The sequence below is a fragment of the Amphiprion ocellaris genome, chromosome 18, assembly GCF_022539595.1.
Source record: "Amphiprion ocellaris isolate individual 3 ecotype Okinawa chromosome 18, ASM2253959v1, whole genome shotgun sequence".
Classification (NCBI taxonomy): domain Eukaryota; kingdom Metazoa; phylum Chordata; class Actinopteri; family Pomacentridae; genus Amphiprion; species Amphiprion ocellaris.
The window spans coordinates 32,106,114-32,130,568 of record NC_072783.1 but is presented as its reverse complement, the minus strand read 5'-3'; the positions used below and the strand labels follow the sequence as shown (position 1 = coordinate 32,130,568).

At 39.9% G+C, this 24,455-nt stretch overlaps 1 protein-coding gene across 3 annotated transcripts in view; it reads right to left on the bottom strand.

Moving 5' to 3' along the window:
* Positions 1-4,199: 4,199 nt before the first annotated feature.
* dock1 (dedicator of cytokinesis 1) overlaps positions 4,200-24,455 on the bottom strand; it is a 187,648-nt gene continuing 167,392 nt past the window's right edge. For 2 of the 3 annotated variants that reach the window (XM_023271467.3, XM_023271476.3), the window contains exons 44-52: positions 23,398-23,484; positions 21,492-21,668; positions 19,036-19,119; positions 12,915-13,052; positions 11,236-11,378; positions 8,613-8,811; positions 7,169-7,346; positions 6,164-6,315; positions 4,200-5,113 (exon numbers count right to left, since the gene is read on the bottom strand). In XM_023271467.3, the coding sequence (XP_023127235.2) occupies positions 5,018-5,113; positions 6,164-6,315; positions 7,169-7,346; positions 8,613-8,811; positions 11,236-11,378; positions 12,915-13,052; positions 19,036-19,119; positions 21,492-21,668; positions 23,398-23,484 (1,254 nt within the window). In that variant the 3' untranslated portion in view covers positions 4,200-5,017. The other variant, XM_055004433.1, reaches the window with a different exon arrangement.

Genomic DNA, 24,455 nt, shown 5'->3' with positions numbered 1-24,455 from the left:
TTTGTCCAGACATTCAGGGTCCCCAGAGGATGAATCCTACTGGTCTTTGGTGAGGCTGGCATTTGTGGCATTAAGTAAAATATCTCAACAACCATCTAGCAAAGACACTATTTTTTTTGTTGATGAAGGCAAGACAAATGATAATTCAATGGCAAAGCAGCTAGCAAGGCTGCTTTAAAAAACTACATATATAAAACAACATACATCTTTATATTCTGACTTAAATTGGACACTGAGCCACTAAAACCCCGCAAAAGTGAATCTGTATATCAGAACAGCTAACTTGGCTCCCAAAAACTATATATTCTATGGCATAATAGTAACCGCTAACCATGTCCATTACAGAGCACTTGCAGTGAGAATCCATTTGTGGGAAACAAGGCACAACAAACCCATAGAGTTGTGATTTGATATCCAGGGCCACTGATTTATGGAAATATTGTCCTCTTTTATTATGCGAAGGAGACATTTAAAAAGAAGTATGCACACTTGCTGCCTCCCAGCAAATGAAAGTGTGTCAAGAGGGAAGGAAAATATACACATTATTCCTGGCTGAAATGACAAATGAGATGGGGATAGAATGTGTTGTAAATACATTTCTCCTGGAGAGAAGGAGCTAGCTCATAGCTCTCTCCCAACAAAGCCTCTGGAAATCCTCTCAATTAAGCGATGCATTTCCCTATGCTTTGAGGGGAGAGAGGGTGAGGCATAATGGCTGAGCACAAATCACTGAGAGCCTATTGAAATAGCTGCCAGTTAACTATGTAATATTACCCCTGCTGAAATGTTTCACCCTTTATCCCTTTTCAATTGCAAGGCTAGATATTGAGTGTGCACTGGGTATTCTTGATAAGTGAATTATACCATTGATGAAACTTTTTATTCCCACCTCACAAGATTGGAGTGAATGGACTTATCACTGCAATGCAATAAGCAGGTTAGAGTGACTATATATATATATATATATATATATATATATATATATATATATATATATATATATATATATATATATATATATATATATATATATATAAAAATAAAAGTACTGGACCCCCTTTGGGCTTCTTCAACTTTTATTTTTTTACAATTTTAAATCATTGAGGATGTAATCAAGCTAGGACTCTCATCACACAAAAACTTTTTAATGTCAAGAGTGAAAACCAAAATGTTAAATTTAAGTACAGTAAGCACAATATAAATAGCCGAGTAACAATTTGCAGTAATCCTCACTGTGTCTATCATGGCTATCTTGGCTTTCCAATGACTCCTAGACCTTTTAATTATGTATGATGGAATGAATGAAACATCTATTTCACAAAAACTGATCATGCATTTTGGTTCTTTCATAGACTTATTATAAGTCTTCTGGAAATATGACAACTACAGCAACTTGAAATGTGAGTTTGGGTAATGTAAAGTTTAAAAAACAATTTTGAAACCCAACAACTCCCTCTGAGCAAGAATTTACAGACAGTAGAAAGAAAAAAAAAAATCAAATTTAACCGAAAGAAACCTCCGACAGAACCAGGCTCAGGGAAAGCAGCCATCTGCCTCGACTGGCTGGGGTTAGAAAAAAGCAGAAAGAGGAAAGAAAAGCAGAGAGAAACAGACAAAACAACAAACAAAAAAACACAAACACTGGATAGATTGGCGAGGCCACTAAGTGGTGATCAGTTATAGCGTAGGTGTGCTTTTCTGGTGCTAATATTTACCTTAAAGCCACTAGGACACCTTGAATATACATTCGATCCACATTTAACTAATTGTGCAAGCAGTGATAAGTACAAGGGGTTGTAGAAAAGGTGGAGGGGTGATTAATACTTAAACAATATGCCATTTTCATAGAAGAAAATGGCATATTGTTTGTTGACATGTCAGAGCAGAGAGAACGCTGGTGTAAATAATTAAATGCTGGTTGAATTGCCTTTCAAACCTGCGGGTAGTGAGCATGTTAACTCACTGTCTTCATGTTGTTCAGCATATACTCTGGCTTGTAGCCATCGATTGGTAATAAGGCACAGTTGTTCAGTTAGTAGCCGCTAATCGTCATTAATCTCCCCTTTAACTATACATGGAATCAATGGAAACTATAAATTTCCACAGCCTAGACGTTCATGTCCCCACATAGGGATTCCTACAATCATTAGCACAGAAAAAAAAGCTTTAATGAACCCCCTCATGCTTTTGTTTTTGTAAGCAGAGTATGGCGGTAATGGTCCTTAAAGAGACTCGGGTATAGTCGAGTCTGGAGAGGAAATGGAAAAAGAGAACGGCAAGAGGTGAAACCATGAGAGAAAACAACATTGCTATCATAGTAAAACTTGCATTTTCATTGAATATTACTTACTCAATTTCTTTCTGTGTTTGGAGAGCAATATATCATCCAGACAGCTAGTATGTGGTCAAATGAAGGTCCTATAGTGCACTTACCTTGCAATAGACCTTGTGGTGACATACACAACAATGGGTTATTGGTTTTCGTCAGGACTGAATGGGTTCTTTGAGTATGTACACATACGAGGACGGGGGGAGCTCATGTGGGTGGTAGAAGAAGCAAAAAAGGATATGAAATAAATTGCACAATGAGTATCCATTTATTATCTGTAGAATAATGATTTTTCACAGCTTTAGCACATTTTGCTTATTTCTGGCTCTTTAGGACAGGTTCTATAGAGGATTACATACACAAGAGCAATTACTTGTTTTGTTTATTGCCAAGCCGTTAAGAAGCAGCATAAGATTGTGAACTTTGGTAGTGGGTGAATTACCAACATATTAATGAGACATTTTAGAATCTGACAAAATATGTTAAAACTACCCACGAGCAACAGCACTACAAGCAGTCTCTTATGAAATAAAACCAAATCAAACTCTGAGGCAAAAGATGTCATTCAGTGTTCCTAATTAGGACAAGAGAGCTTCATAAACCCCAACTTTCTTGAGATAAAAACACCTTCAAACAACAGATGCTACAGTTGGTGCCTTTCTCCTCAGGCAGACACCCACTCACAAAGTGTCAGCAGAATAGGAGAGCAGAGGGTTATGAGCCACCTGGGGCAAACACTTCAAAAAGGTCCCACAAGCTGGTTTTATGGTAGAGGCAACAGGGCTGATGTGTGCACTTGCCAAATGTGCAAAGGACGGTTCAGCAAATGAAGGTACAACAGTGTTACTTTACAGCAGCTTTGAGCCACCAGCGCACAAATCACAGCTGGAAACAGAAAAAGACAAAATGCAGATTCTCAAAATATAAGCTACGGTAATACAAAACTACAAGATGGAATTAAGAGAAGTGAAAGTCATGAGATTTCCTTCCAGTTAGAAAATGAGTCCTGCAGCACCTAAAGCACCACACAATAGGTAATGAAGACTATGATTAAAGACCATTTCCTCATAAACTGCTTGCCTCAATAGCTCTCTATGCCAGAATGATTACTCACACAACTTTACATTAGTTAAGTTATTCCAGCCACACAGAGAGTAATGCACATATTACTAACCTAATTAAAGCATAATTTAATTTAAAGCTGCTGTGCAACAGATAATTATACTTTGACTTAATGGTTCAAACTCTGATCATTAATTTGGAGGCAAAACACATTAAATCTGTCAAGCACAAAAAGCTGACAAAAACCTGTCAGCCAAAATTAAACATGAAAAAAAATTAGCTTACTTACGTGACATGTTACTACGCTGCAGCCAAGTGGAAAAAAGTTTTTAAATGGAGAAAATTTTAGCAAGACCTTCAGCAAGTTGTAGAAAATCAGAATTCACGGCTGCAGAAGCGGGACAAAGCCGGCATCTGTGGTTTGTTTGCTCATCAATGCAGCGCCGCTATTCTTCAAATATGGGTCACATTCCAGATTCATGCATTCAGTTTTGAAACGGGAAATGCTCAGTTGGTTAGCGGGCACATTATGTAAATGAGACTGCATTAGCGCGTGTATATATATATATAAAAGTAATTCCATGGAATAACATGCGCTGATAACACAGCGCTCCTGCTGGATGATAACGAAGAGGCTGCTGTGATGGCTGTCAATCAAGCCGAGTAGAAAACTTCATTACTTAGTGTTCAGTTGAAGTGGGGAAACACATACAGATTGTCGGTTTGTTTGGGATTTTTGAAATGTGCAAACACTCGCATCTATTTTCAGCATCTCTCGCTGTAGACAGAAATAATGAGGGAGGCATCATTTTTTTTTAAAAATACATACATTTGAAAGTTTATTCAGAAGTCATGTCAGTAGTGAATTGGGAACAGTCAATATTATTGAAATTCAAGGTTACAGCAATCTAGGACAAGGTCTGAACAACGATAATGCGATGGGAGTTAGTCATATGTGCACTCCAAAATTGTTTACCAATAAAATCCATGATAGGTTCTCACATACCAACTCTGTCAAGTCCCTGTCAATTCAAAACCTACAAGCCCTTTTTTTGTTGCATATAAATGCCACTTAACCTAATGATACGTTAATACAAAAAGAGTCATGATCAAATCACATACAAAAAAACCTGAAATAAAATAAAATCGTATATACAAACTTCTGTACATAGTGGGAATATGAATAAAAGAGACAGGTATTATACTTTAATGGGCTATTTGCTCTCATATACTTGAGAGGGGGTCAGTATTGGAAAGCTGTTGGTCCAAGCTTATCTGTCTGAGCACAATCTCATGTCATGATAAAATCTGAAGTGGCACGGTGTCGGTGGCAGACAGCATTTAGAAACTCAGTGACTATTCATCCGTGCAACGCGCTCCCTGTTGCAGACTGCATCGTCGTCAAACAGAAAGCAAAAGAATAAAGAAAGAAAAAGATAACAGGGGGCAGGCTGCGGTGAGGTATTCATCTTGTCAAGCCGGGACAGGGAGCCAGGAATGTGTGGGTAAAAAAAACACCAAAACAACCACTTTTCTTGGGGAGAATGGTAACTGTCGATGTTGTTTTTGTTGTGTTGTCAGTGTGTTGTCAGTGTGTTGTTTGGTCCTACTGTCAAGCGTCTTTGTTTACTGTACAATTCCTGAATCGATGGAGGCCTGTTTCCTGGTGGTCTTGGGAGGAGGTGGAGGAGGAGTCTTGCTGGGCAGAGGAGGTGGAACGACCTGCAAACAGACAGAAGAGTGAACGTTGAATCTTGTTTTTCATGATTAAAATCTCAGATCAACAGAGACATACAGAATTTACAAATGAAAAACATGCTAGCTTCCATTATGACACTTTAGTTGTTGTATTAAAGTTATTTTTTCTTCCATACACTCTAAACTTCAGCTGGAGTCATTTAGGACATCAGCAAAACTTCAATCTACTAATTGTTTTCTAATTTGTTAATAAAAGATGCCTATTAGCTAAGAAACAACACTTTTACGGATATACAGAAATTACAGATTGGAGATGATGGCTGGAGATCTTCTGGTGCCTTGAGATAAATAGAAGGTGAGCACAATTTTTTACTTAACCCAGATATAAAACGTCTTAGCTGTTTAAGCTTTTCCCTCCACCTGTGTGTCCTTCACCAAACTCACCACAGAGACAACAGAGCAGGAGTAATGCTCATCATTGTCCTTACCTCTGCCTCCATCAAAGACTGTAAATGAAGAATGGCTGTCACTCAGTCGCAGAACATCTGCTCTCACTACATTACTGTCAGTCTGCCGCCACACCGCAAGCCCGCGCTCTGTTTTACTACCCGTCTATGGGCCGTGACAGTGGATAAATAAGATTAGTTAACGGAGTGGCGAGGCGAGAGGACAACTCGAGTAGAAGTCGGCGAGTGTGGAGAGACCGGCCGTCGATTAACAGCGGGAGAGTTTCTGATGTATGTGAGAGGTAAAGTAATCATCCAATCAATCACGTCTGAGCACCGGGCCGACTGTGGGGACGAGTATAAATAACAGCAGGGTGGACAGTCAGTCAGCAGTCCTTGCTGCTGACTGACTGATGCCTACACTCTTCTGTGACACAAAACTGGATGAAAATGTGAGTGTAATACATGCATGCTCGCAGATACGAACACATTAGTACAGGAAGTACAAAAGTTGGGGATAGTGGAGGAGGTTTGACCCAAATGTCAAGTGTGTGTAGCGGTCGCTTGTTTCATTCCAAGTGCCATGCATCATTAAGGAGCTCCTCTCAGCCCTAATTAAAACACCTACTCTTTGATGTGGCGGGGGTGGTGAAGGTGTCGAGGGACTCGTCAAGTCTTGATTATCTAGCAGGTTGCCGTAATCAGCTGTGCTGCCTTTCACAGGCAGCGGAGGAGGAGTCTCACCCTTGTCAGAGCAGCCCATCCCGTTCAGCTCCAGACCTGTGAAAGACGGCGTTCATCAGCTTACATTCATCATCAAACCACATCGCATTTCTTAAATAGAAGGGATGGGACCTAAAATAGAGCACAGGGCCCATTTCAGCCTATAAATGAGATTAATTCTTTCTTTGAAGTGAAATAAAAACAAAAAAAGGACACTACTGCATATGCTGAAAGACAAACAGATTTTACACATCATGATAAGCACTATATTGTTGTATATTGTCTTCTTTAGCTCTGGAGAAGCTATTAAAACACTTGTAAATGTGCCTTAAAGAGGCTGTAACTGATACATAACATGAGAAATGTGTCAAATGACAATGTCAAAGGGATGTCTTATAGTGACAAACCTACAGAGAAGTGTCAGCTAAATCTGCAGATCCCCTTGACTTCATGGAGCTTTACAGCAAGTTTTAGCTCCAGTCTGCAACTTTTCTGTTTTGGTTCAATCTCCCTGCTCTCATAATGTCATTGCGGGCTGCAACGGGCAGCTGTTATCAGCAAAAAAAGCTCTAAAAATGCAGTCTACAGTATGTTTAAAGAAGTAAATAGCAGACAGACACAGATAGAAACTACTTGGTGAACATTTAGAAGTCAAGGAGACAAATATTTTCACAACAATGGAGTTAGAGGAAAGTGAATACTGGATTTTTGTTTGTTATGCAGCCAGAAACACAACTTCAAATACATGATGTTGCTATGTAACTGCTGGAAGTATTAGCTGACAAATTTTCCATATCCTCTTGAAAATCGATGACATGAATGTTGCAGTCTGCCTTTAAGTAGCCCAAAAACAAGTGTCACTCAAACATGATGTTGAATGGTCGTGAGAGAAAAGTCTGATTGCTCTTACTGGAAACAGTGTGTAGGCTAAAGGACAGTTTGCTCCTCGATGTAATGGGTGGGGGTCCTGGTGAGGAGGAGGAGTTGCAGGATGAAGAAGGGGGTCCAGGAGACACAGAAAGACGACGATCTACACCCATCTGGTTGAGAACTTGACTCCTTGGTCTCTGAGGCCGCAGAGGACTGATCTGTGGGATCATTCATGGAGAAAAAAAATAAAGAGACTGAATCCTAACTGAGCAAAACAACTAAAATTATACATGTGGAAAAAAAGAACAAAATTTACTGAGTGGCAAATGAGTTCAGACTCTGCTGAAATACAATAGAAGATCAATAAAAGATCATTTTAAGGAGAAAATTAGTTTCACATCTCCTCGGGGACTGCTGTGTGCATATCCGCACACATATTAAGTCGACGATTTGTATTCCTAAAGGAGAAACCATTTGGATAAATGTGCTCGTTGGGTTGCAGTATGTTATTTGTGGTTACAAATAATTGTTTGCGTGCAACACCGTGTTCTCCCCATTTTTGTTATGGCTGGAATTTGAATATGAAAAGATATGTCCTCGGGGCTTTTCCACACTGTAGGCTACATTACCAAACAACTTTGTAATTGGCCAAACTCAGTCAGTCACAAGGGAGGCACAGAAAATAACAACACACTTCATTCAGGGATGTTATTTTTCTCCAGCATGTTAAAATTGAATTTTACATTAAGGGAGAAATAAGCAATTTCTCGATTTTTGTGTTCCAGATTAGGCTGTAAAATGCGACTATTATATCCTACAAGTGTTCGGCGATCACCAGAGACCCCTTGGTGCTCTAGCCTTGACCCTTGAGGCGTAAGGCTCCCATCCCAAGCCAGACGGCTCCACCACTGCCAGGGGCCTCCTTTGGATTCCATTCCTGTCCTTATCTTAATGCTGTTAGCCAGAGAGCATTCCCACTGGGCATGGAGAACACAAGGATACCTGTCTGTTGTAATGGACACAACAGCGGTAAACAGGGACGTGAGCACAACAGAGAGGAAAGAAGATAAAGATATGGAGAGCAAAGGGAGAGTTGGGGTGAGCAGATGAGGGGCAGGAATGTGAGTCACATATTATAGAAAGAAGAAGATAGATGATGATGAAAGAAATAAAAACGAGACCGAGAGACTATACTTGACATACTTCTGATTATTGTTACTCAGAATCTTCGTGACAGTAAAGACAAAAAAAATCTAACTTCAGAAAAGCTCTACAAAGCACAACAGGGGTCTCCATCTGTTCTATGGCACATTCATGTTTGTATAACGTCTTGTTCTGAACATTTATAGTGAATTTAAAAACAATTTTGAAGGAGAAAGTACATAATAAGATTACAAGAGAGCAGTGGAAAACAAGCAGAAAGAACACATTGGAGAAGAGAATCAAAGTGACCAAAACAGAAGATCAACAAAGTAAAACAGTACCGTCTCTGAGAGAATGACGGCTTCAGCTGGCTGCAGAGGAATCTCCGTCGCCTTCAGCTCTTTGTCAAAGATCTCCTGGTGCTTGCTGTTCCTCTTCTCCTTCTTCTTTTCTTTGCGTTCCCTCTCAGGTTCGTCCCGGTCTAGTTTGTCCTGAGACTTGGTGTGCAGCTTCTTTGGCAGGAGAGGCTCCAGGGCAAAACTGAAAAGAAGATAATATGGCAATGATCCAATTAAACTAAATTCTAACACAGCCATCAATAACTTCATCAACCAATGAGACTCTTAACTGTACACAAAAATGCAGAAGTATTCCTTTAACAGGAATATAACACATGGACTAATTAAACAACACTGCTGTGGTTTCTTTGCTCTAGTCTAGTTAACCTTCAGGCTTCAATTTAAAATGTTACAGAGGACCTTAAGAACAAACAACTGCAATAAAGCTATTATATATATTAATGTTGTTTTTGTTTCTCAGCATCAGTCTCGATCAATACGACCAAATATTAATTCATTCATAGGATTTTGATACTTCAAATGGCATGGTTTACATAACACGACTGTTGCTTTTTATGGAAAAAAAGCCAATAAAAATGAATTATTTTCCATATAATTAGTGGTAAATGGATTTTCTGAGTATCACAGTCTGGGATAAGTCAAGGATGAGCAACAACACTGATACTGATGCATTTTCATTTTTTGTGCAGTGTCATATTTTTAATGAAAACTCCCACTTAGGACCTTAAATGCCCTTGTCAAATAAATTTTTATAAAAAAAATATATTAATATTATTTTCTAGTTTAAGTTAGTTTTTGAACAAACAGCCATCTTGATTAGAACTACCAAGTATTTTTCATTTCATTCATTTTCAGGATTTTAACTCTTAAGAGACAGGTTTGTTTACATCATGGCACTGTTGTTTTTATGCAACCCCATTGAGATGTCAACAATGGGCAACAACATTGATTCTGATGCAATATTCATTTTTAATGCAGTGTAACATATTTAAGAAAAACTCACACTGAGGACCTCAGAGAATACAAAAAAATATATTCAATTCAATTCAATTCAATTCAATTCAATTCAATTCAATTCAATTCAATTTTATTTATATAGCGCCAATTACAGTCAAATTGTCTCGAGATGCTTTACAGAACCCATATGCCTGACCCCCAGAGCAAGCCAAAAGGCGACAGTGGCAGGAAAACACCCTTTTAACAGGGAAAAAAACCTCGAGCAGAACCCAGCTCTAATGTGGGGGGAACCATCTGCCTGCTGGAAGGAGGACTGAGAGGGACAGAAGAGGTAGAGAGGTAGAGGGAGAGGGATAGTACAACTAACATGGAAACTGATTATAGTTTACTGCTATGGTGTATGGCTCTGGCATTAAATATACTACATATATAGCTGGTGGTAAATTCAAAAATATGTAGATGAGCAAATCAAGAATATTGAGGGTGATGCAGAGTAGATTGATGGAAATGGGCAGCTGGAGGTGGGAGAACAACCACACATCTGTATAAATATTATATGTTTATAGAATTTTAAATTTTTGCTGAGTTAGGTTTTTTTAACCATCATCAGTCCCGATCATAACAACCAAATATTTACATAATGCCAATACTTTTTTGCCATTGGTTTTGTATTTAAAAAAAATAATAAAGAAATGGATGGTAAGAGGTTTTTTAGATGGATAAGGATAGCTCTTGGATATGCCAATGATCAGCAGCAAAATTGATGTATTTTATTTATTTATTTATTTTTAGCCGTGTTAAGATTAAATTATTCTGTGCATTCACTTACAGACTCCATACACTCTACATACATTCTGATATCATTACAACCACCCAACCATTTTAGTTGCATACATTCATCCCTTTGGTCTTCAGCGCTCGACAAGACAGTAGAGAGGAAAAAACAAAAACAGCATGAATTCCCTTAACAGGCTAAATCTGAAAAATGGCACAAGCTGGTGAAAAATAGTAAAAAAAAAATATCATTATAAAGTCAAGGTGCAAGAAATAAAGCCTAATAACAGAATGTAGGGTTTCATGCAGTAATGACTGTAGTTTAGCAGTAAAAGCAGTTCTAATGGCTTTTGATTGAGACATTTATGTCCTTAAGGTCCTAAATATAACTTATTTTGTGTGCTCAGTGTATTATTGATGCATTATGTAAGCTGAGGTTGAAATTTCAAGATTTCCCCAAAGACAAACACTTTTGCCCAAAAATGTATCCATGTGCATTAACAAAGTCCAAATTATCAAAAGAAATCAAAATGAAAAGAAGAAAAAAGTCTTCAAGGTTGCATGAGGGTTAAAAACGTTAATTAGTTAATAGCAGATTTGCTGATGACTCGTGCACAGTCTTCATAGATAAAACACAAAAGCTGGGTAAAATTTTCAAATACAGCAGTAGCACATCCTCAAAAAATCCTGTCAGATCTGAAACAAAACTAGATTTTCTACACCGCCTTATGAGGTATCAGGCTGGTTCTTCAAAGTAAAAAAAAAAGATTCTTAGAAGACAGCTCTCCCAAAATATTTTAGCTGCCAAAGTGACCAAACGCCAGACAGGATATATGGTATTTGATGCCCCCCAAGAACTGTGAGTCAGTGTTACCCATCTGAGCCGGGCCTGGAGGGAGAGTTGTCAGAGGAGATGGAGGTGACTGAGGCGACTGACAGTGGCCTCTGGGAGGAGGGCATGGTGAAGGAGCGCACCATGGAGTGAGGACGAGGCCCTCGCCGTTCGTCTGCTGTCGGCTGCAGAGGAGAAGGAAAACGGTATCACAGCTTAAAAGTTATGGACTGTTTTGAAGTGATCTGTGCACCTTTATTATTGGTTAAGGTGCTTAGAATGCATTAGCTGAACTAGCTTGTAGTGATTATACATTCAGGATGTAGGTTGAAGGGTCCAGACTTTGATACCTGGAAAAAAAGTCTTGTAGCTGCTATTAAAATTGCTCGAAATAGATAGCTGGTTGTTACAGGGAAACTGCAAGTGTTAAGGTCAGTTTCAGTTTTATCCAAAGCTGAAATACTGTACAAAGCTGTACATAAATTTACAGGAAAAGAAAGAAAGTCTTGTGGTATTATTAATTTCAGCAGTGTGAACCTGCTGGGAGAAAAGTCTGGTAAGAGTGGCTCTAACAATGAGCCCTTCTGCATTTAAAGAGACTTTTCAAGCGAGCAAAGGGACCATCACACATCTGATAGGAGAACATTATTATCACACCCTGCAAAGTGATGGCTTTTCCCTCGTTTGAAAGGTCACCCTCCTCTCCCTGTAACTCTGGCAAGCGCCCCTTTACCTCGGGCAAAATTGGAGGAAAAAGCTTGACCAAGCAACAATTAAATCTGTAAAGGAAGACAGAGATGGGAGGTAGTCCCCAGCAGCAACCCACTGCATACCAGCTGACTTCAGCTAAAAGAAAAGCACTAGTGGGACATATGTGCTCTAAGTGCAGAGGAAGCTCAAATCATAAATTTGTTGCAAGTTAGGGCTGCAGCTTTACAATCAGGTCTTAGAAATGTCATCAAATCCAGTAAGGTGTTGTGTTAACTTGCTTTATTGGCTGCTTCAAGAACTGGATTTTAAACGACTTGGCAGTGCTACGTGACACTGGAATATCGATCCAAACAGGAGGTACAGTTCTTCTCATTTACCGTTGCAATGCCTGCCGAGTTCGTCTAAAACCTCTGTAGTATAGCTTTCCGTGTCCATCTCTATTTTATTTAGAAGTGTCAATACTGCCCTTGCTTTTGGAATTTGATGAGAAAGCAGAAAAGAAAATGGAAGACACCAATCTTCTTCTAACGTTAAAGCAGCAGAACTGAGTCTTGAAATGGTGTCGTAGAATATTTGAATAATATACAATTTTCTGAGGTTCTTGTCATCTTGTGTCTATTATTTCTAACCTCACAAACAATATAAAATACTACAAAAGGAAAATTTTAAGATTATAGCGTAATAAAAGGTATTTTTTCTGTGGTTGAAATAAAAAACAACAGGAAACACAACAGGAAAATATGTGGCATGAAGCAGACTGAACAAGTGAACAGGAAGAGCAAATTCCTACATAATAGATGTCCAACAGATACAACAATGTGTTGGTGCGTTATGAAACATCTGAGGAGAAATAGAATATCCATCTCCTAGAATTCTTCAGCCAAACAGCAGGAAAATAAAAGACAGCTCCAGATTCCATTAGTGCCTGTTAAAATTAGCACACTCGGATATCAAGCACTTTTTGTCTAAATAAAAAACAAAACAGTTCAAGTACAGGAAAAAGCTCTTACCAGGGTCTTTACCCCATACTGTTTCTCCACCTTCTCCCGCAGCTGCTTGAAGCAGGCCTCCAAGCGATCATGGAAAGGCCTCAGCGCCTCGGTGACCTTCTCTCCGTGGATGCGAACACCTTCAGCGAGATGTGGAATCTGGCGGAAACAGAACAGCAGCGTGAGACACTTTCATCTCCTACAACCTGGACAGATGAAAGGTTAGCTACATGTCGAGTCTCCATTCGTCAGAGGAATATATTACTGTCCTGTCACATACATTTAATGTAAGGCACTTGACCCTCGACCCCCTTATTCAGTGGCAGCAGTGAGGGTGCATCAGTTTGTGCACAAAGAGGAAATATCACTGCAACCTTATCCAGGTGGAAGCTGTTGTTGCTATGACACTCCCTCCCCCCTTTCCTCACACCAGCGACATCAACACATCATACCACATGTATATTAAACATGGCAATGAGAAAGCTTCGCCCGACTATATGTATAGGCATGTGCTCTGTGTGATGGATGTTTTCTTCTCCATCTCTGACGCAAATAACGACGCAATGCACCAGCACACTGCTGCCTCTCACACTGTAGGAAGCTGATGAATAACAAAATCTGAACACATAACAGAGGCAGCTCAGGTAGAAGGAGAGAGAGAGAGAGAGAGAGAGGGGGGGGGAGCATGAGCAAAGGAAAGGAAAAGACTGCTGAAAACTAGTAATTAGGAAACCCCAGCACCACAGTCAGTGTCAGTAAGCTCTGCTGACTAAATCTGGCAAGAGAAGGAAGCGTCATCCCTTAGGGGGAGCCAGCATTTGAGTGATTTTTTTTCTCCTCTCTGCTAGTTGAAATCACAGGTTAAGTTTTTTTTTGAGGAGGTGTTTCAGTGCTACATGTCATCTTCGGAAGTGAAGAATTGCACAATAACGCGCCGGAAACAAGCAAAGACATTACAGTCAGCTGCAGTAATAGCAGACCTCTTCTTTTCTATAGCAACTGCAAAGAAAATATTCCCTGACTGCCTCACTGCTATGAGAAATATTGTTAAAGGTGAAAGGAAAGCAGCTCATGCTTTTACGCTCATGAATAAGTAAAAACAAAAAAATAAACCATGTCAAAAGGGATTTAATTCGATGTTTGTATATATACTAATCCCACTCAGACAACTGCAGAATACATCTTGTGCCTCTTTTAAAGTACAGTAGTTTTTATGGCTAACAAATGCACCTGAGCCGCAAGCAAATAGAAGAAAGAATCTGCTCAGAGTACAAAGAAGTGTGTGAAGTATCTGGCAGGTGGGCCAGTTATAGAGAAGATTATGTGTGTGCGCTAACCTGAGATTTCCTAAAGCCTGCTCGTCTTCCTTCCTGTCCTCTCAGGGCAAACTGTCCCTCCACAGCACCACTATAACAGGAACTGACTTCACTCAGCTGGCCCACAACACCAACTCGCTTTTGTGATGCAACCTTTTGTAAGAATCTCAAATGGTGCATGTTTTATTTACACACACTTCGACATAAGGTGGGCTTATTAGGTGGGAGGAAAATTGCATTTCAATGCAGAAACATGCATGTGTAATGTTGCCGGGTGAAAATTTAGCCCTTTGAGGTTCTTAGGTATGTAAGACACTGCACCAGTATGTTAAACATCACAGTGAGCAGAACGGCTTGGAAATAAAAAAAAAAAACAACACACTGAGCAAGTGAGCAAGCTATAATTCAGGATATTTTACCCCCTGAATGTTAGTTACTGTGCTGTGTGCCACAAAAACTAAAGCTCCGGCACAGAAAGATAAATGAGAGGAGGATACAGACACCCTGCAAGGATTTCCCCTGATATTGAACACCTTCATCATCACTGCTGGGACCTCTTGGAGGAGAGTAGAGAGGAGAGGCTGAGAAAGTAAAGGTGAAGGGAAGGAAAAAAGAAGCAGAAAGTGTGTGTGTGTGTGTGTGTGTGTGTGTGTGCGTGCGTGTGTGTGTGCGTGCGTGCGTGCGTGCATGTGTGTGTGTGCATGGGGGGGAGGGTTCAGGAATGAGAAAAAGGAGGATGGGGGTGGAGGAGTTAGAAGGACGAAATGTTGTGAACAAAAAAGCAATGAAAAAAAAAAGCAGTGAGAGCGAAAGCTGAGGCAAGATTCACGTCTCCCAGGATACCCACATCTTTTTATAGACCTTAGGATGATTGAGTGCGACTGAGTGGCGGCATGGCAACAGAATTCTGCTTGGTGGCTGCATGGTGATAAGCTCATTGTAAAAGACACTTAGGCTCAAGGTTGCCAACACAGACACAAACACACACACACACACACACACACACACACACACACACACACACACACACACACACACACACACACGCACACACACACACGTGGAGGTGTTCACTAGTCTAATTACATATGAGAACTTTTTAAAGAAGCTTTTATTCCTCTCGAACATCCTAAACGAGGCATCAGTTTTATGATATGGGATATCAGTAAGAGGCTGAGGTGAATGCCACATAATTAGACACAGGAGACCTGGTGCTGCATTTACAAAAACAGCCTACAGTAAACACGAGCACAAAAAAAAAGAGTAACTAGACTTCCTGCAGAAACTAGCTTATACTATGAAAGATCTACATTTTGGGCTTTTTGTGGGAGGAAATTAAAAGTTAGAGATTCAGGGATGCTGAAATACTGGACGGGATGGTGAGAAGACCAAAAGTTTTATAGGGGATGTGAGCAGGTATAAAGATCACAAGTCACTGAAAATCTGTTTTTTAAACCAGATTATCACCTAAAAACACAAATTCAGACTTTGCAGTTTCATACGTGACACACATAAGGAACTAATCACATTAACCTGCAGGCTGCACTTTCATTCATCATTGTTCTTCTTCAGCGTCCGTTTCGAACAGGCACGGCTGAATCACACCAACATTTAAACTTGCAACTGTGCAGTTTTACAGTGTTTGAGCAGAATCTTAGGTGAGCTGGTGTGCTTGAGCTGCAGAACATATAAATTTAAGGCTGATGCTTCCTTATGTACATTCTCCCTTCATAATTCCTTGTGAACCAAAACTTTTGAATAAAACATTCATCTTTCTCAGTGCATTTCATTTTTCTTTCTTTTGTTTATGGACCACAGTGAATACAAATGAAGCCCCGGCCCCATTTATAATCAGGCAAATGCCAGTATTATCAGATGACAAGAATAAAAGAAATGGCAATGTGGTTTAATATCAGCAGTGTCTCCTGGAGCCCATTGTTCTTAACTGAACCCTGTCACTCCATCCCTCTCTGATTTACAATGAGCAGACGTCTGAGCCACACCCTGGGGTGATGGAACAGCCAAAACTGGCTATGAGATGTCTGGTATTAAGGCTACGATGACATATTAAGACCTTTCATGGGATCACAAAGGTCTCTGAGATGTACACAACCACTGGTGAGTCCGCCAGACTAATAAGCAGACAGAGATATATGAGATGAAGGGACCGACCAAAAGCACGAGTAAAAGGCTTTTTCAGAAGGCGCCATTAAGGAAAAAGAATAGTTACTGAAAGATTCTGTTTTTATGTCTGCGATTAGGCTGCTGATGTCCTGGTAAAAAATGCCCCTTAAGGTGTATGATCCAATTTATTGATCATTTAGGTACCGTTAATAGACTGGATCATGTAGCAGTGAGGAGTTTCAGGTACTAATTTAGGCATCTGTCCAGGCCGTTTACTAATTATAAACATCACTGAAAACACCTACTTTGTATTTGCCAGGGACCTTTTTACAATAGCTAATTTCCTGATTTCCAGTTACTCATTTCCTCTCTAATTACCAGACGAGGACAATGGGTATTTCAGAATAACAGTGCACACTGGCTCATTTCTCCTCGTTTAGTTTGCTCACTGGAGCAGTCTCGCCTTCATTTGTCCCATTTAGACAGTTTCAAGACGCGAGATAAACACGCATGCTGGCTCTGGCAAGAAGACAGCTGATACCATTTCAAATCTGCCTTAGTCATCTCTTTAAAAGTTTGCTGTGAATGTGTTTGGCGTGGGCTCAGAACACAGAATTTTTTTTTGGCTTCTCGATATGTTTGTGTTGTGATCACACCAAACAACTTCAATGGTTTCTTTTTGGGCATGGAAATGATAGATACATGCTACCGTTAATTTAAACACACAATTTTGAACTTGACAGTCACCAAGATGAAGTTATTCATCTACCTCACGCTTGGAGGGCTGTAGAGACCCTGCTAATTAGTAATGTGTAGTGGGTGGAGTATTATTTCAAATTGCAGTGCGACTTCTAACACTATTTTGGGCCAAGTGAAATCTGTAATTGATGCTGAAAGGGTTTCGGCTCTTTGACATCTGAACAGAAAACTGGAAACAACACAAAAGTAGTCACTCTGACATTGCTGTTCTCTGCCATTGATTCAAGATGAATATAAAAATAACTTATAGGTCTTAGAGGTAAAATCTAGTTGTGCACTTCAGCCTTGTCAGATATAAAGTATGTGTGATATTCACAACTTTCCTGGAGTGATGAAGCAGCGACATGTTTATTTTTAGGTTGCCTTCACCTGCTTTGTCAACTTCTACTTCAGTGAGTGACTTCCTACACTTCCCCGTGTTCACATAATGTGGATGTCTTCAGAAACAGATATAGAAAACTAGACAAATATGGAAAATAGTCATTATAAAAAAATTCTTACTTCTAAGGCAAAGTAACTACTGTATATATTCAGCATTACAAATGACATCAAGCTGAAAGGCTTCGGTGTCAAAAGTGGGGAAGCAATATGAGACTCACTCAGTTCTGTGCGAATCATTGTGCCTTGTGAAGACAAAAGGTTTCACAAACACAAAAGGAGCCTAACTTTTCAGATTTGGTGGAGTTCCACCTGAGATGGAAAGCACAAAGTTGACCTATTTTACAACTGAGAGAGGAGCAACTATTGAAAATTCAATTAACATTTCTATCCTTGCAGCTAGCGATAGGAGGCAGACAGAGAAACTTCTCGTATCTGTGCTCAATTCCTGGGTGAACCATGTGGCAGGAAAACACAAATTCCAGAGTATTAAAGTGACCCATAGTTCAGAGTTAAAAATGTAAAAGTTATTAAAGGAGCAAAACAAAACTTAAGAGTGGAGAATTTGAAAATGTAGGAAGGAGGAAGTTTTTGTTAGCACAAAGACAGCCAGGGGTTTATTAATCAAAGATGAATCACAAATGAGTTACAGAAAAGTCGGGTTTTGTAGTAAGCTGTGGAAAAAGTAGCCGTTGTATTCAAAAAATGTGTGTACGTGCATTCTCTGTCTGCTGTGTGTGTGCTTCTGTGATCACCAATGCTGATCTCTTGCCGTGAAGCATCCGCACAGCTTCAGAATGTTTGCCTCAGCACTCTCCCTCACCATTATCTCCCCTGAACTCTTTAACACACTTTCTCCTGCTCATTTTAGTCACTGCCATTGGACACTCATGTCGGTGCACTTACAAGTCCTTCAAACCATATTATATTTTCAGCTTTAACCTAAGAGTGACTTTTTTTTTGCAGCAAAAATGCTTTAGAAGGTTTTGAGACATAAATGCTATAATACATAGAACAGAACAAGTATCCTTCAGCAGTTCATCTCTCCACTGATATATATGAAGGATTTTCAGGAGTAAAAAACACACTGAGTGCTGTCTGCAGGTGTCCTACCTGGTGATGCAGGCTTACAAAATTTCTGATTTCCTAATTTTAACTTAGTGACTTGCATATAAAGCCACTGCATTTCCAGCACCCAAGAGGTTAAGTGAATATCCCTAAGCAAATTCATGCAAATTAATCCTCAATTATACTAAAAGGCCAAGTGGCATGAATGCACATCTTCATGCCTCTTATGCTCCTCCATATCATCTAATCCATCCTCAGCATTTTCACTGCCTCTAGGACATACCTTCCTCTGATCTTTACATGTGTCATTGTAACAGGAAATAATATTGAATATGACACACTTTGTCATATTTTAAAGTAAAAAGTTTGCGACAAGCTGGCCATGGCGCTTTTTTCTTCAACTCTGACATCTCTGGCAAGATAGACAGCATATAGCATGATGTTCTACATATGCACATCACACAGATGCAGATGACCATTGTGTTTTTCACCCTCACCTGCCAGGCGATGAGATCTTTCAGTTTCTCTATCTTCTCCAGGTCCTCTGGGTGCTCCAGCATGTACTTGTCATTGAAGAAGGCCTATGGGAGACAAGAAAGAGACTTTGGAGAATGTACATCTATATGAAGGAAAGAAAAGTATGTTCAGGCGAAGGCACAACCTGGAATGTGGATCTGTTTGTGATATCGAGAATAGAAAAATGAGGTAGAGAAAACTGACAACACAATGGGGAGGCATTGGAAGGACCTGTTAGGATGAGCAAAATTTAGTCAAGACGTCCATCTCTCTACCACTACCTGCACTATTTCACTGAGATAAAGGAGTGACCTGAGGGCAAAGAATTCCCGTCGCTCCTTCACTGACTCATACGGCACAGTTTCACAAGACCAGTATAAATCTATTCCAGGTAGGGATGCATGCTGAGAGAAAAACAGGCTATCAGTTTTTCAATCATCAAGTGCAAGGTAAAGAAAGTTTCACTTCACACATGAGTCACTGTGGTGTTTGGTTGACATGCATAGAGATGAAAAAATGATACAAAGAATATTTAAATGAGCTTTTCAAAGGAAAATATAGTTTGATTATAACAAAATATGATTTATGATGACCTATGAGAGGACTGAGAGGAAAACAATATAACCGGATAATGACAAGAGAAGTGATTAGAAGTATGAGGGCTAAAGGCATCGGAGCTTCGAAGATTTGCAGCATGTGTAAGAATATGATTGGATTCAAGATCATTTCAGAACAAGGAATCAAACCTGAGTCATTTGATTTAGCTTTGAAGATATTTTGACATATTGTAATTTGATGAAATGCTTTTGGCCTTAACATTTAGTTTCACTGCAAAACAACAAGCACACTGCTAATGTCTTTTTCAGATTTCTAAAATGTGCAAGAAGACCTTGTATTAAAGGAAAATTTAGATAAAAAAGCTCAGTTTCGTTTTGATAGATGAGAAAATTGATGTTGCTCTGGTGTTTGTATGTACAGTAATATATAAAGCTGGAATAGTGGGTGGTAAGCTTACATTAGCATAAAGAATGAAGGTAGGTAAAGAGCTGCCTAGGTTCAGTCCAAATACAATATTTGCCTATTAGCACCTCTAAAGCTCATAAATTAACACATTCTGTATCATTTATTAAAATTTTACAGCAACTGAACAGGTAAAAATAACTAGTTGTGTGTTACGACAAGTTAAGTGCTGGACAGTTTCTTAGTGTCAGTGAATTTCTGAAGTCTCAGCTGATGGGATATCAGCCTAACTTTAGTTAAATGAATCGGAAGCAAACTGTGGATGTATTGCAGAACAGAAAAAAAGAATAAAGAAAATGTGAATTAGGCATGTTTCCTTCATGCAATCGAGTAAATAAACTACACCGTGTAGAGTCATCAGAGGTGGCACTACTGGCTACGTTATGCATGGCTGCAATTAACAGACTAGAAGAAATTGGAAAAGAAGTCAGGGTGTGTTCAAATATTCATACAACCACACTATTTAGGATGCCAGAAAACATTTAGCATGTCCCAATACATAGCATGTCAAATGTAGTATGCGCAGATATGTCACTACATCACAGTGTTTTGACTATAAGCAAGTTTGAGCTGACAGTACACAGACACATGACAGCTCATTTCACGCTACAGACCGTGACAGACAGTCAAAGTTCAAGGCAATAATAGGAGGAACAGTGTTTTCCAGATGCATGCATACGTCATTGAACACTATGTACTGTGTGTGGACAGCTGTAGCATTTACTTAAGAGGAAAAAGAAAAAGTATGTGATCTGGAAAGCAGCAAAGTTGTTTGCCAATTGTTAGAAAAAAAAAACTCAAAAAAGAAGAAAAATAGAAGTTTTCAGTAATTGTGACACAGTTGTATTTATTCTTTCATGTCAGCTGGTATTTTCATTTTTTCCAGCAATCCAGAGGCAAAGAAAACAAAAGAAGCTGAAAAAGATCATCAGTTATCTCAGTCGCACATTTGGTATGACAGAACTTATTTGAAAAAGATATTTCCATCTCCCATAAAATACAGCAAATCTTTTTCAAAAAAGTAAAAAAAAAAAAACATCATCTTAAGGGAGTGTGAAAACTTTGCGAAATTGGAGAAGTCTTTTCAAATATTTTTGCTTCTATTACTTTTGTTCTGATGCAGTTCCTCAAAATGTGTATTAAAATATGTCATGGAAAAACAGCTTGACATGGCAAGACTCAAGCAAGTTATGAAAGGTGTGGGCGTTCGAGGTTCTGGTAGGCAGATTTTATTAGAAGTTAACAGTCTTCTGGTTCTAATGAATGAATCAGTACAAGTGGTGTTTCTTTATATTAACTGTAAACAAAAAAGTGTTACGCTAATCCTCTAAGTCTTCTGTTTAAGCAGCACATAACCAAATAACCAACCGAGACAGTAAAGGGGCAGAATAAACAGAAATATTTTCATGTTAATTACCTTCTCGTAGTTGGTAAAACCTCCCATGACGGCTGGGTCCACGATCCCATTCAGCACCATGGAGAGGGGGTTTATGGGAAGGTTGGGATCATTGAGGTGCCTCTGCACCATGCTGCTGATCTTCTCATTGGTCAGCTGCATCGTCTCCATGGCATTCTCCAGTGGACTGATCTCCTCCTGGAGAGCACAGCAAGTAAAGACGTCAATATATATTCAGCAATTATTCACCTGTTTCTGTGGATAGACATACATCAGTGCTGTCACTGTGATCCTAACAATGACATGTAAACATTTTGTGTTCACCAACTAGGGAAAGGTTATTAGAGGACGGGCATGGGAACCCTTAACTACACACATAAATCATGCAGAACAGAGGAACAATGAATCATTTTCCACTGTGCTCATACATGAACCTGCAACTGTCAAATGAAGATGGATGGTGTGTTGGTGTAGGGGAATTTTAATCCCCATGTCAACAAAATATGATTGGCAATTCTGAGAAAGGATGAATAAAATGCGTGGAAAGCCTGTCGTTAATTCTGCTACTGGGTGAAAGCAGCTCGAACCATGTAATTCCACATGGGACAGTCTCATTACTTGGATGGATGAAAACAAAGAATCACCTTCATGTTGCAACAGTTTAGCAGATACATGATTGGATTGTTGAGTAAATGTCAGATTTAGCTCCCCAGCCAAAAAAAAAATCAAAGTGAAGATGCTGTGCCAGGGAGACAAATCTCCAATCTGCGCCGGTGTGTCTCAGGCCAGCTTGATAAAAAGAATTGTCAGATGGAAGGATTAGGCTTGGTGAATCTCAGCCCAGTCATTAAGCTTTAAATAGAGAGTGTGACCTCGGGGACCTGGCCTCTCCCTGGCTCATCTGGAGGGCAAGCTGCTCCTGACAGTACGTTCCAACTCAGCCTGAAGGAAGAGGTGTCTGCTCTGAATTAGCGTGGCCATGGAGAGTAACACTCCACTACATGGACTCAGGAGTTGTGGGGCTAAAGGGGTATTAAGTCTGAAATGACTGTGCTGAGGATGCAGCAACCAGAAGGAGCATTGTGGTGAGGTAAATGCCCGAGCTGCCTGGTGCACCTGCATCATATGGTGCTATTTGGCAACTATGAATGCAGTGGGAGCAGACTGGAGTAAACAAGCTGGCTTAAGATAACCTCTTGTGAGGTTTTTCACCAGCACAGACATGAAAGTGACTAATCAAAGCCACAAATAAAGACTAATTGATTGTGGCGTACCTAAGCCAGGCTAATCACACTAAGTAGTGCATTTGTTTTGGGACAAACTAATGACACATTAAAAAGATGTGGCGGGTGTCTTGGCTCTGAGCGATACTGTAACCTGCTCGTGTGCGCCGACTTGTATCACTGTGCTCATTTTTCCACGCTCCGTCTCCCAAAAGACGGCATCTCAGCCCTAAATTAGGACACAGGGCTAGCATTTTAAATAGTCAAAACAACAGAGACAAAGTAATGAAATTTTAATGCAACTTCAGATGGATGGAGGGGAAATGTGCTCACTCCCAGAGCGACAGTAAAAGTGATTTGTTACAGTCAGATCAGCCTCTTATCAAAGGGTTTTCAATGCAGCAGTGCAGATAATTCTATAGAGAATCAACAGGGAGTGAGGCTGAAACTGTCCTCTAGTTCTATTTGTGCTGTGTAGCTATTTTCAGTGGGGAAAAAAAGGAGTGGCTCGGTGAATCGATGCGAGCCATCTGGCAGAGAGAGAGAACGTGCCCTGTCGTTAGTCCGGGGACTGGCCGGCCTGTGTCCACACCGCTGTCTATACTGCTTAAGTGGACAAATCACATCGATTGCCTTTAAGCAAGCCAGCAGATCCTCATCTGATTAGGAGGCCCGCTCGGCACACAGGCTCCCGTAATACTCACCGTGGAGACTGACTTGACTTCAAACCAGCGCAGGATGCCGGGAAGTTTGTACGCTGTCGAGTATGTTGTCCGCTCAATCCACATGTTCTGCGGACAAAAGGACAAAATTAGAACCCTTTAAATGGGCGATACACGACACACAGATCAACTTAAAGCTGTCTTTGTGGCAGATCAATACATCGCATCGCATTGAAACGAGCTTTAAGACTGCTGTTGCATAAATGAGATTAGGATGATGTAAGCCCACAGAAGGTGAAGCTGGTGGGAAGGAGGTTCCGCCGCCTCCCTGTCTCGACGGCAGCTCATTAAGGCCCGCTCACAGACAGCCCAAAGAAGATGGAATCTCCTCTAATATATCACAGAGCTCAGATAATGACTAAATCTTAAAAAGAAAAACTTACACCACAGGAGATGATGACTTCCCTTGCAAGAGAGTTTCGACATTTAAAACCTTTTTGTCAGTGTGTCAAAAGAAAAGAGAAGAAAAAAAAGCGATACTCCAATTTGAACAATTAAAGTAAAGGGTGTCTTGCTGTCTTTTGAGTGTACTTACTACTCACTCTGGAGAGAAGACAAATTACAAAGATTTGTGTGTATTGACACGTTTAATGGATGTGACAGACACAATGTGTCTAGCAATAGATATCCACCATGTCTCTGTCAGGACGGAGAGTCCAATCAGTATGACAACAGGAGCAAATCTGAAATGAGTTAAATACATCATCCTGCTCTGCTGAAGTGGTGCCACAATAAATGCACCGAGGAAAGCATGGCTGGGTTTAATTTGTCATCCTTGTCATTACTACCTGTCTATTAAGTGTGCACAAAAGTAAATTCATTAGATGTACTAAAAAAACAAGACCTGACAATAACAGTTGCAGTCGGCAACTAGATTTGGATCACTGTCAACTGTTGTAATTAGTGCAGATGTACTTTGGTAACCACTTTTCTTGCGTTAAAGATAAAATGAAACCTTCTACTTAAAATCTTCTGCCTGTGAAAATGCAGTGCTACTGATTCCCAGTGCTGAAAACAACTAAAAGAAAGCACGGAGCACA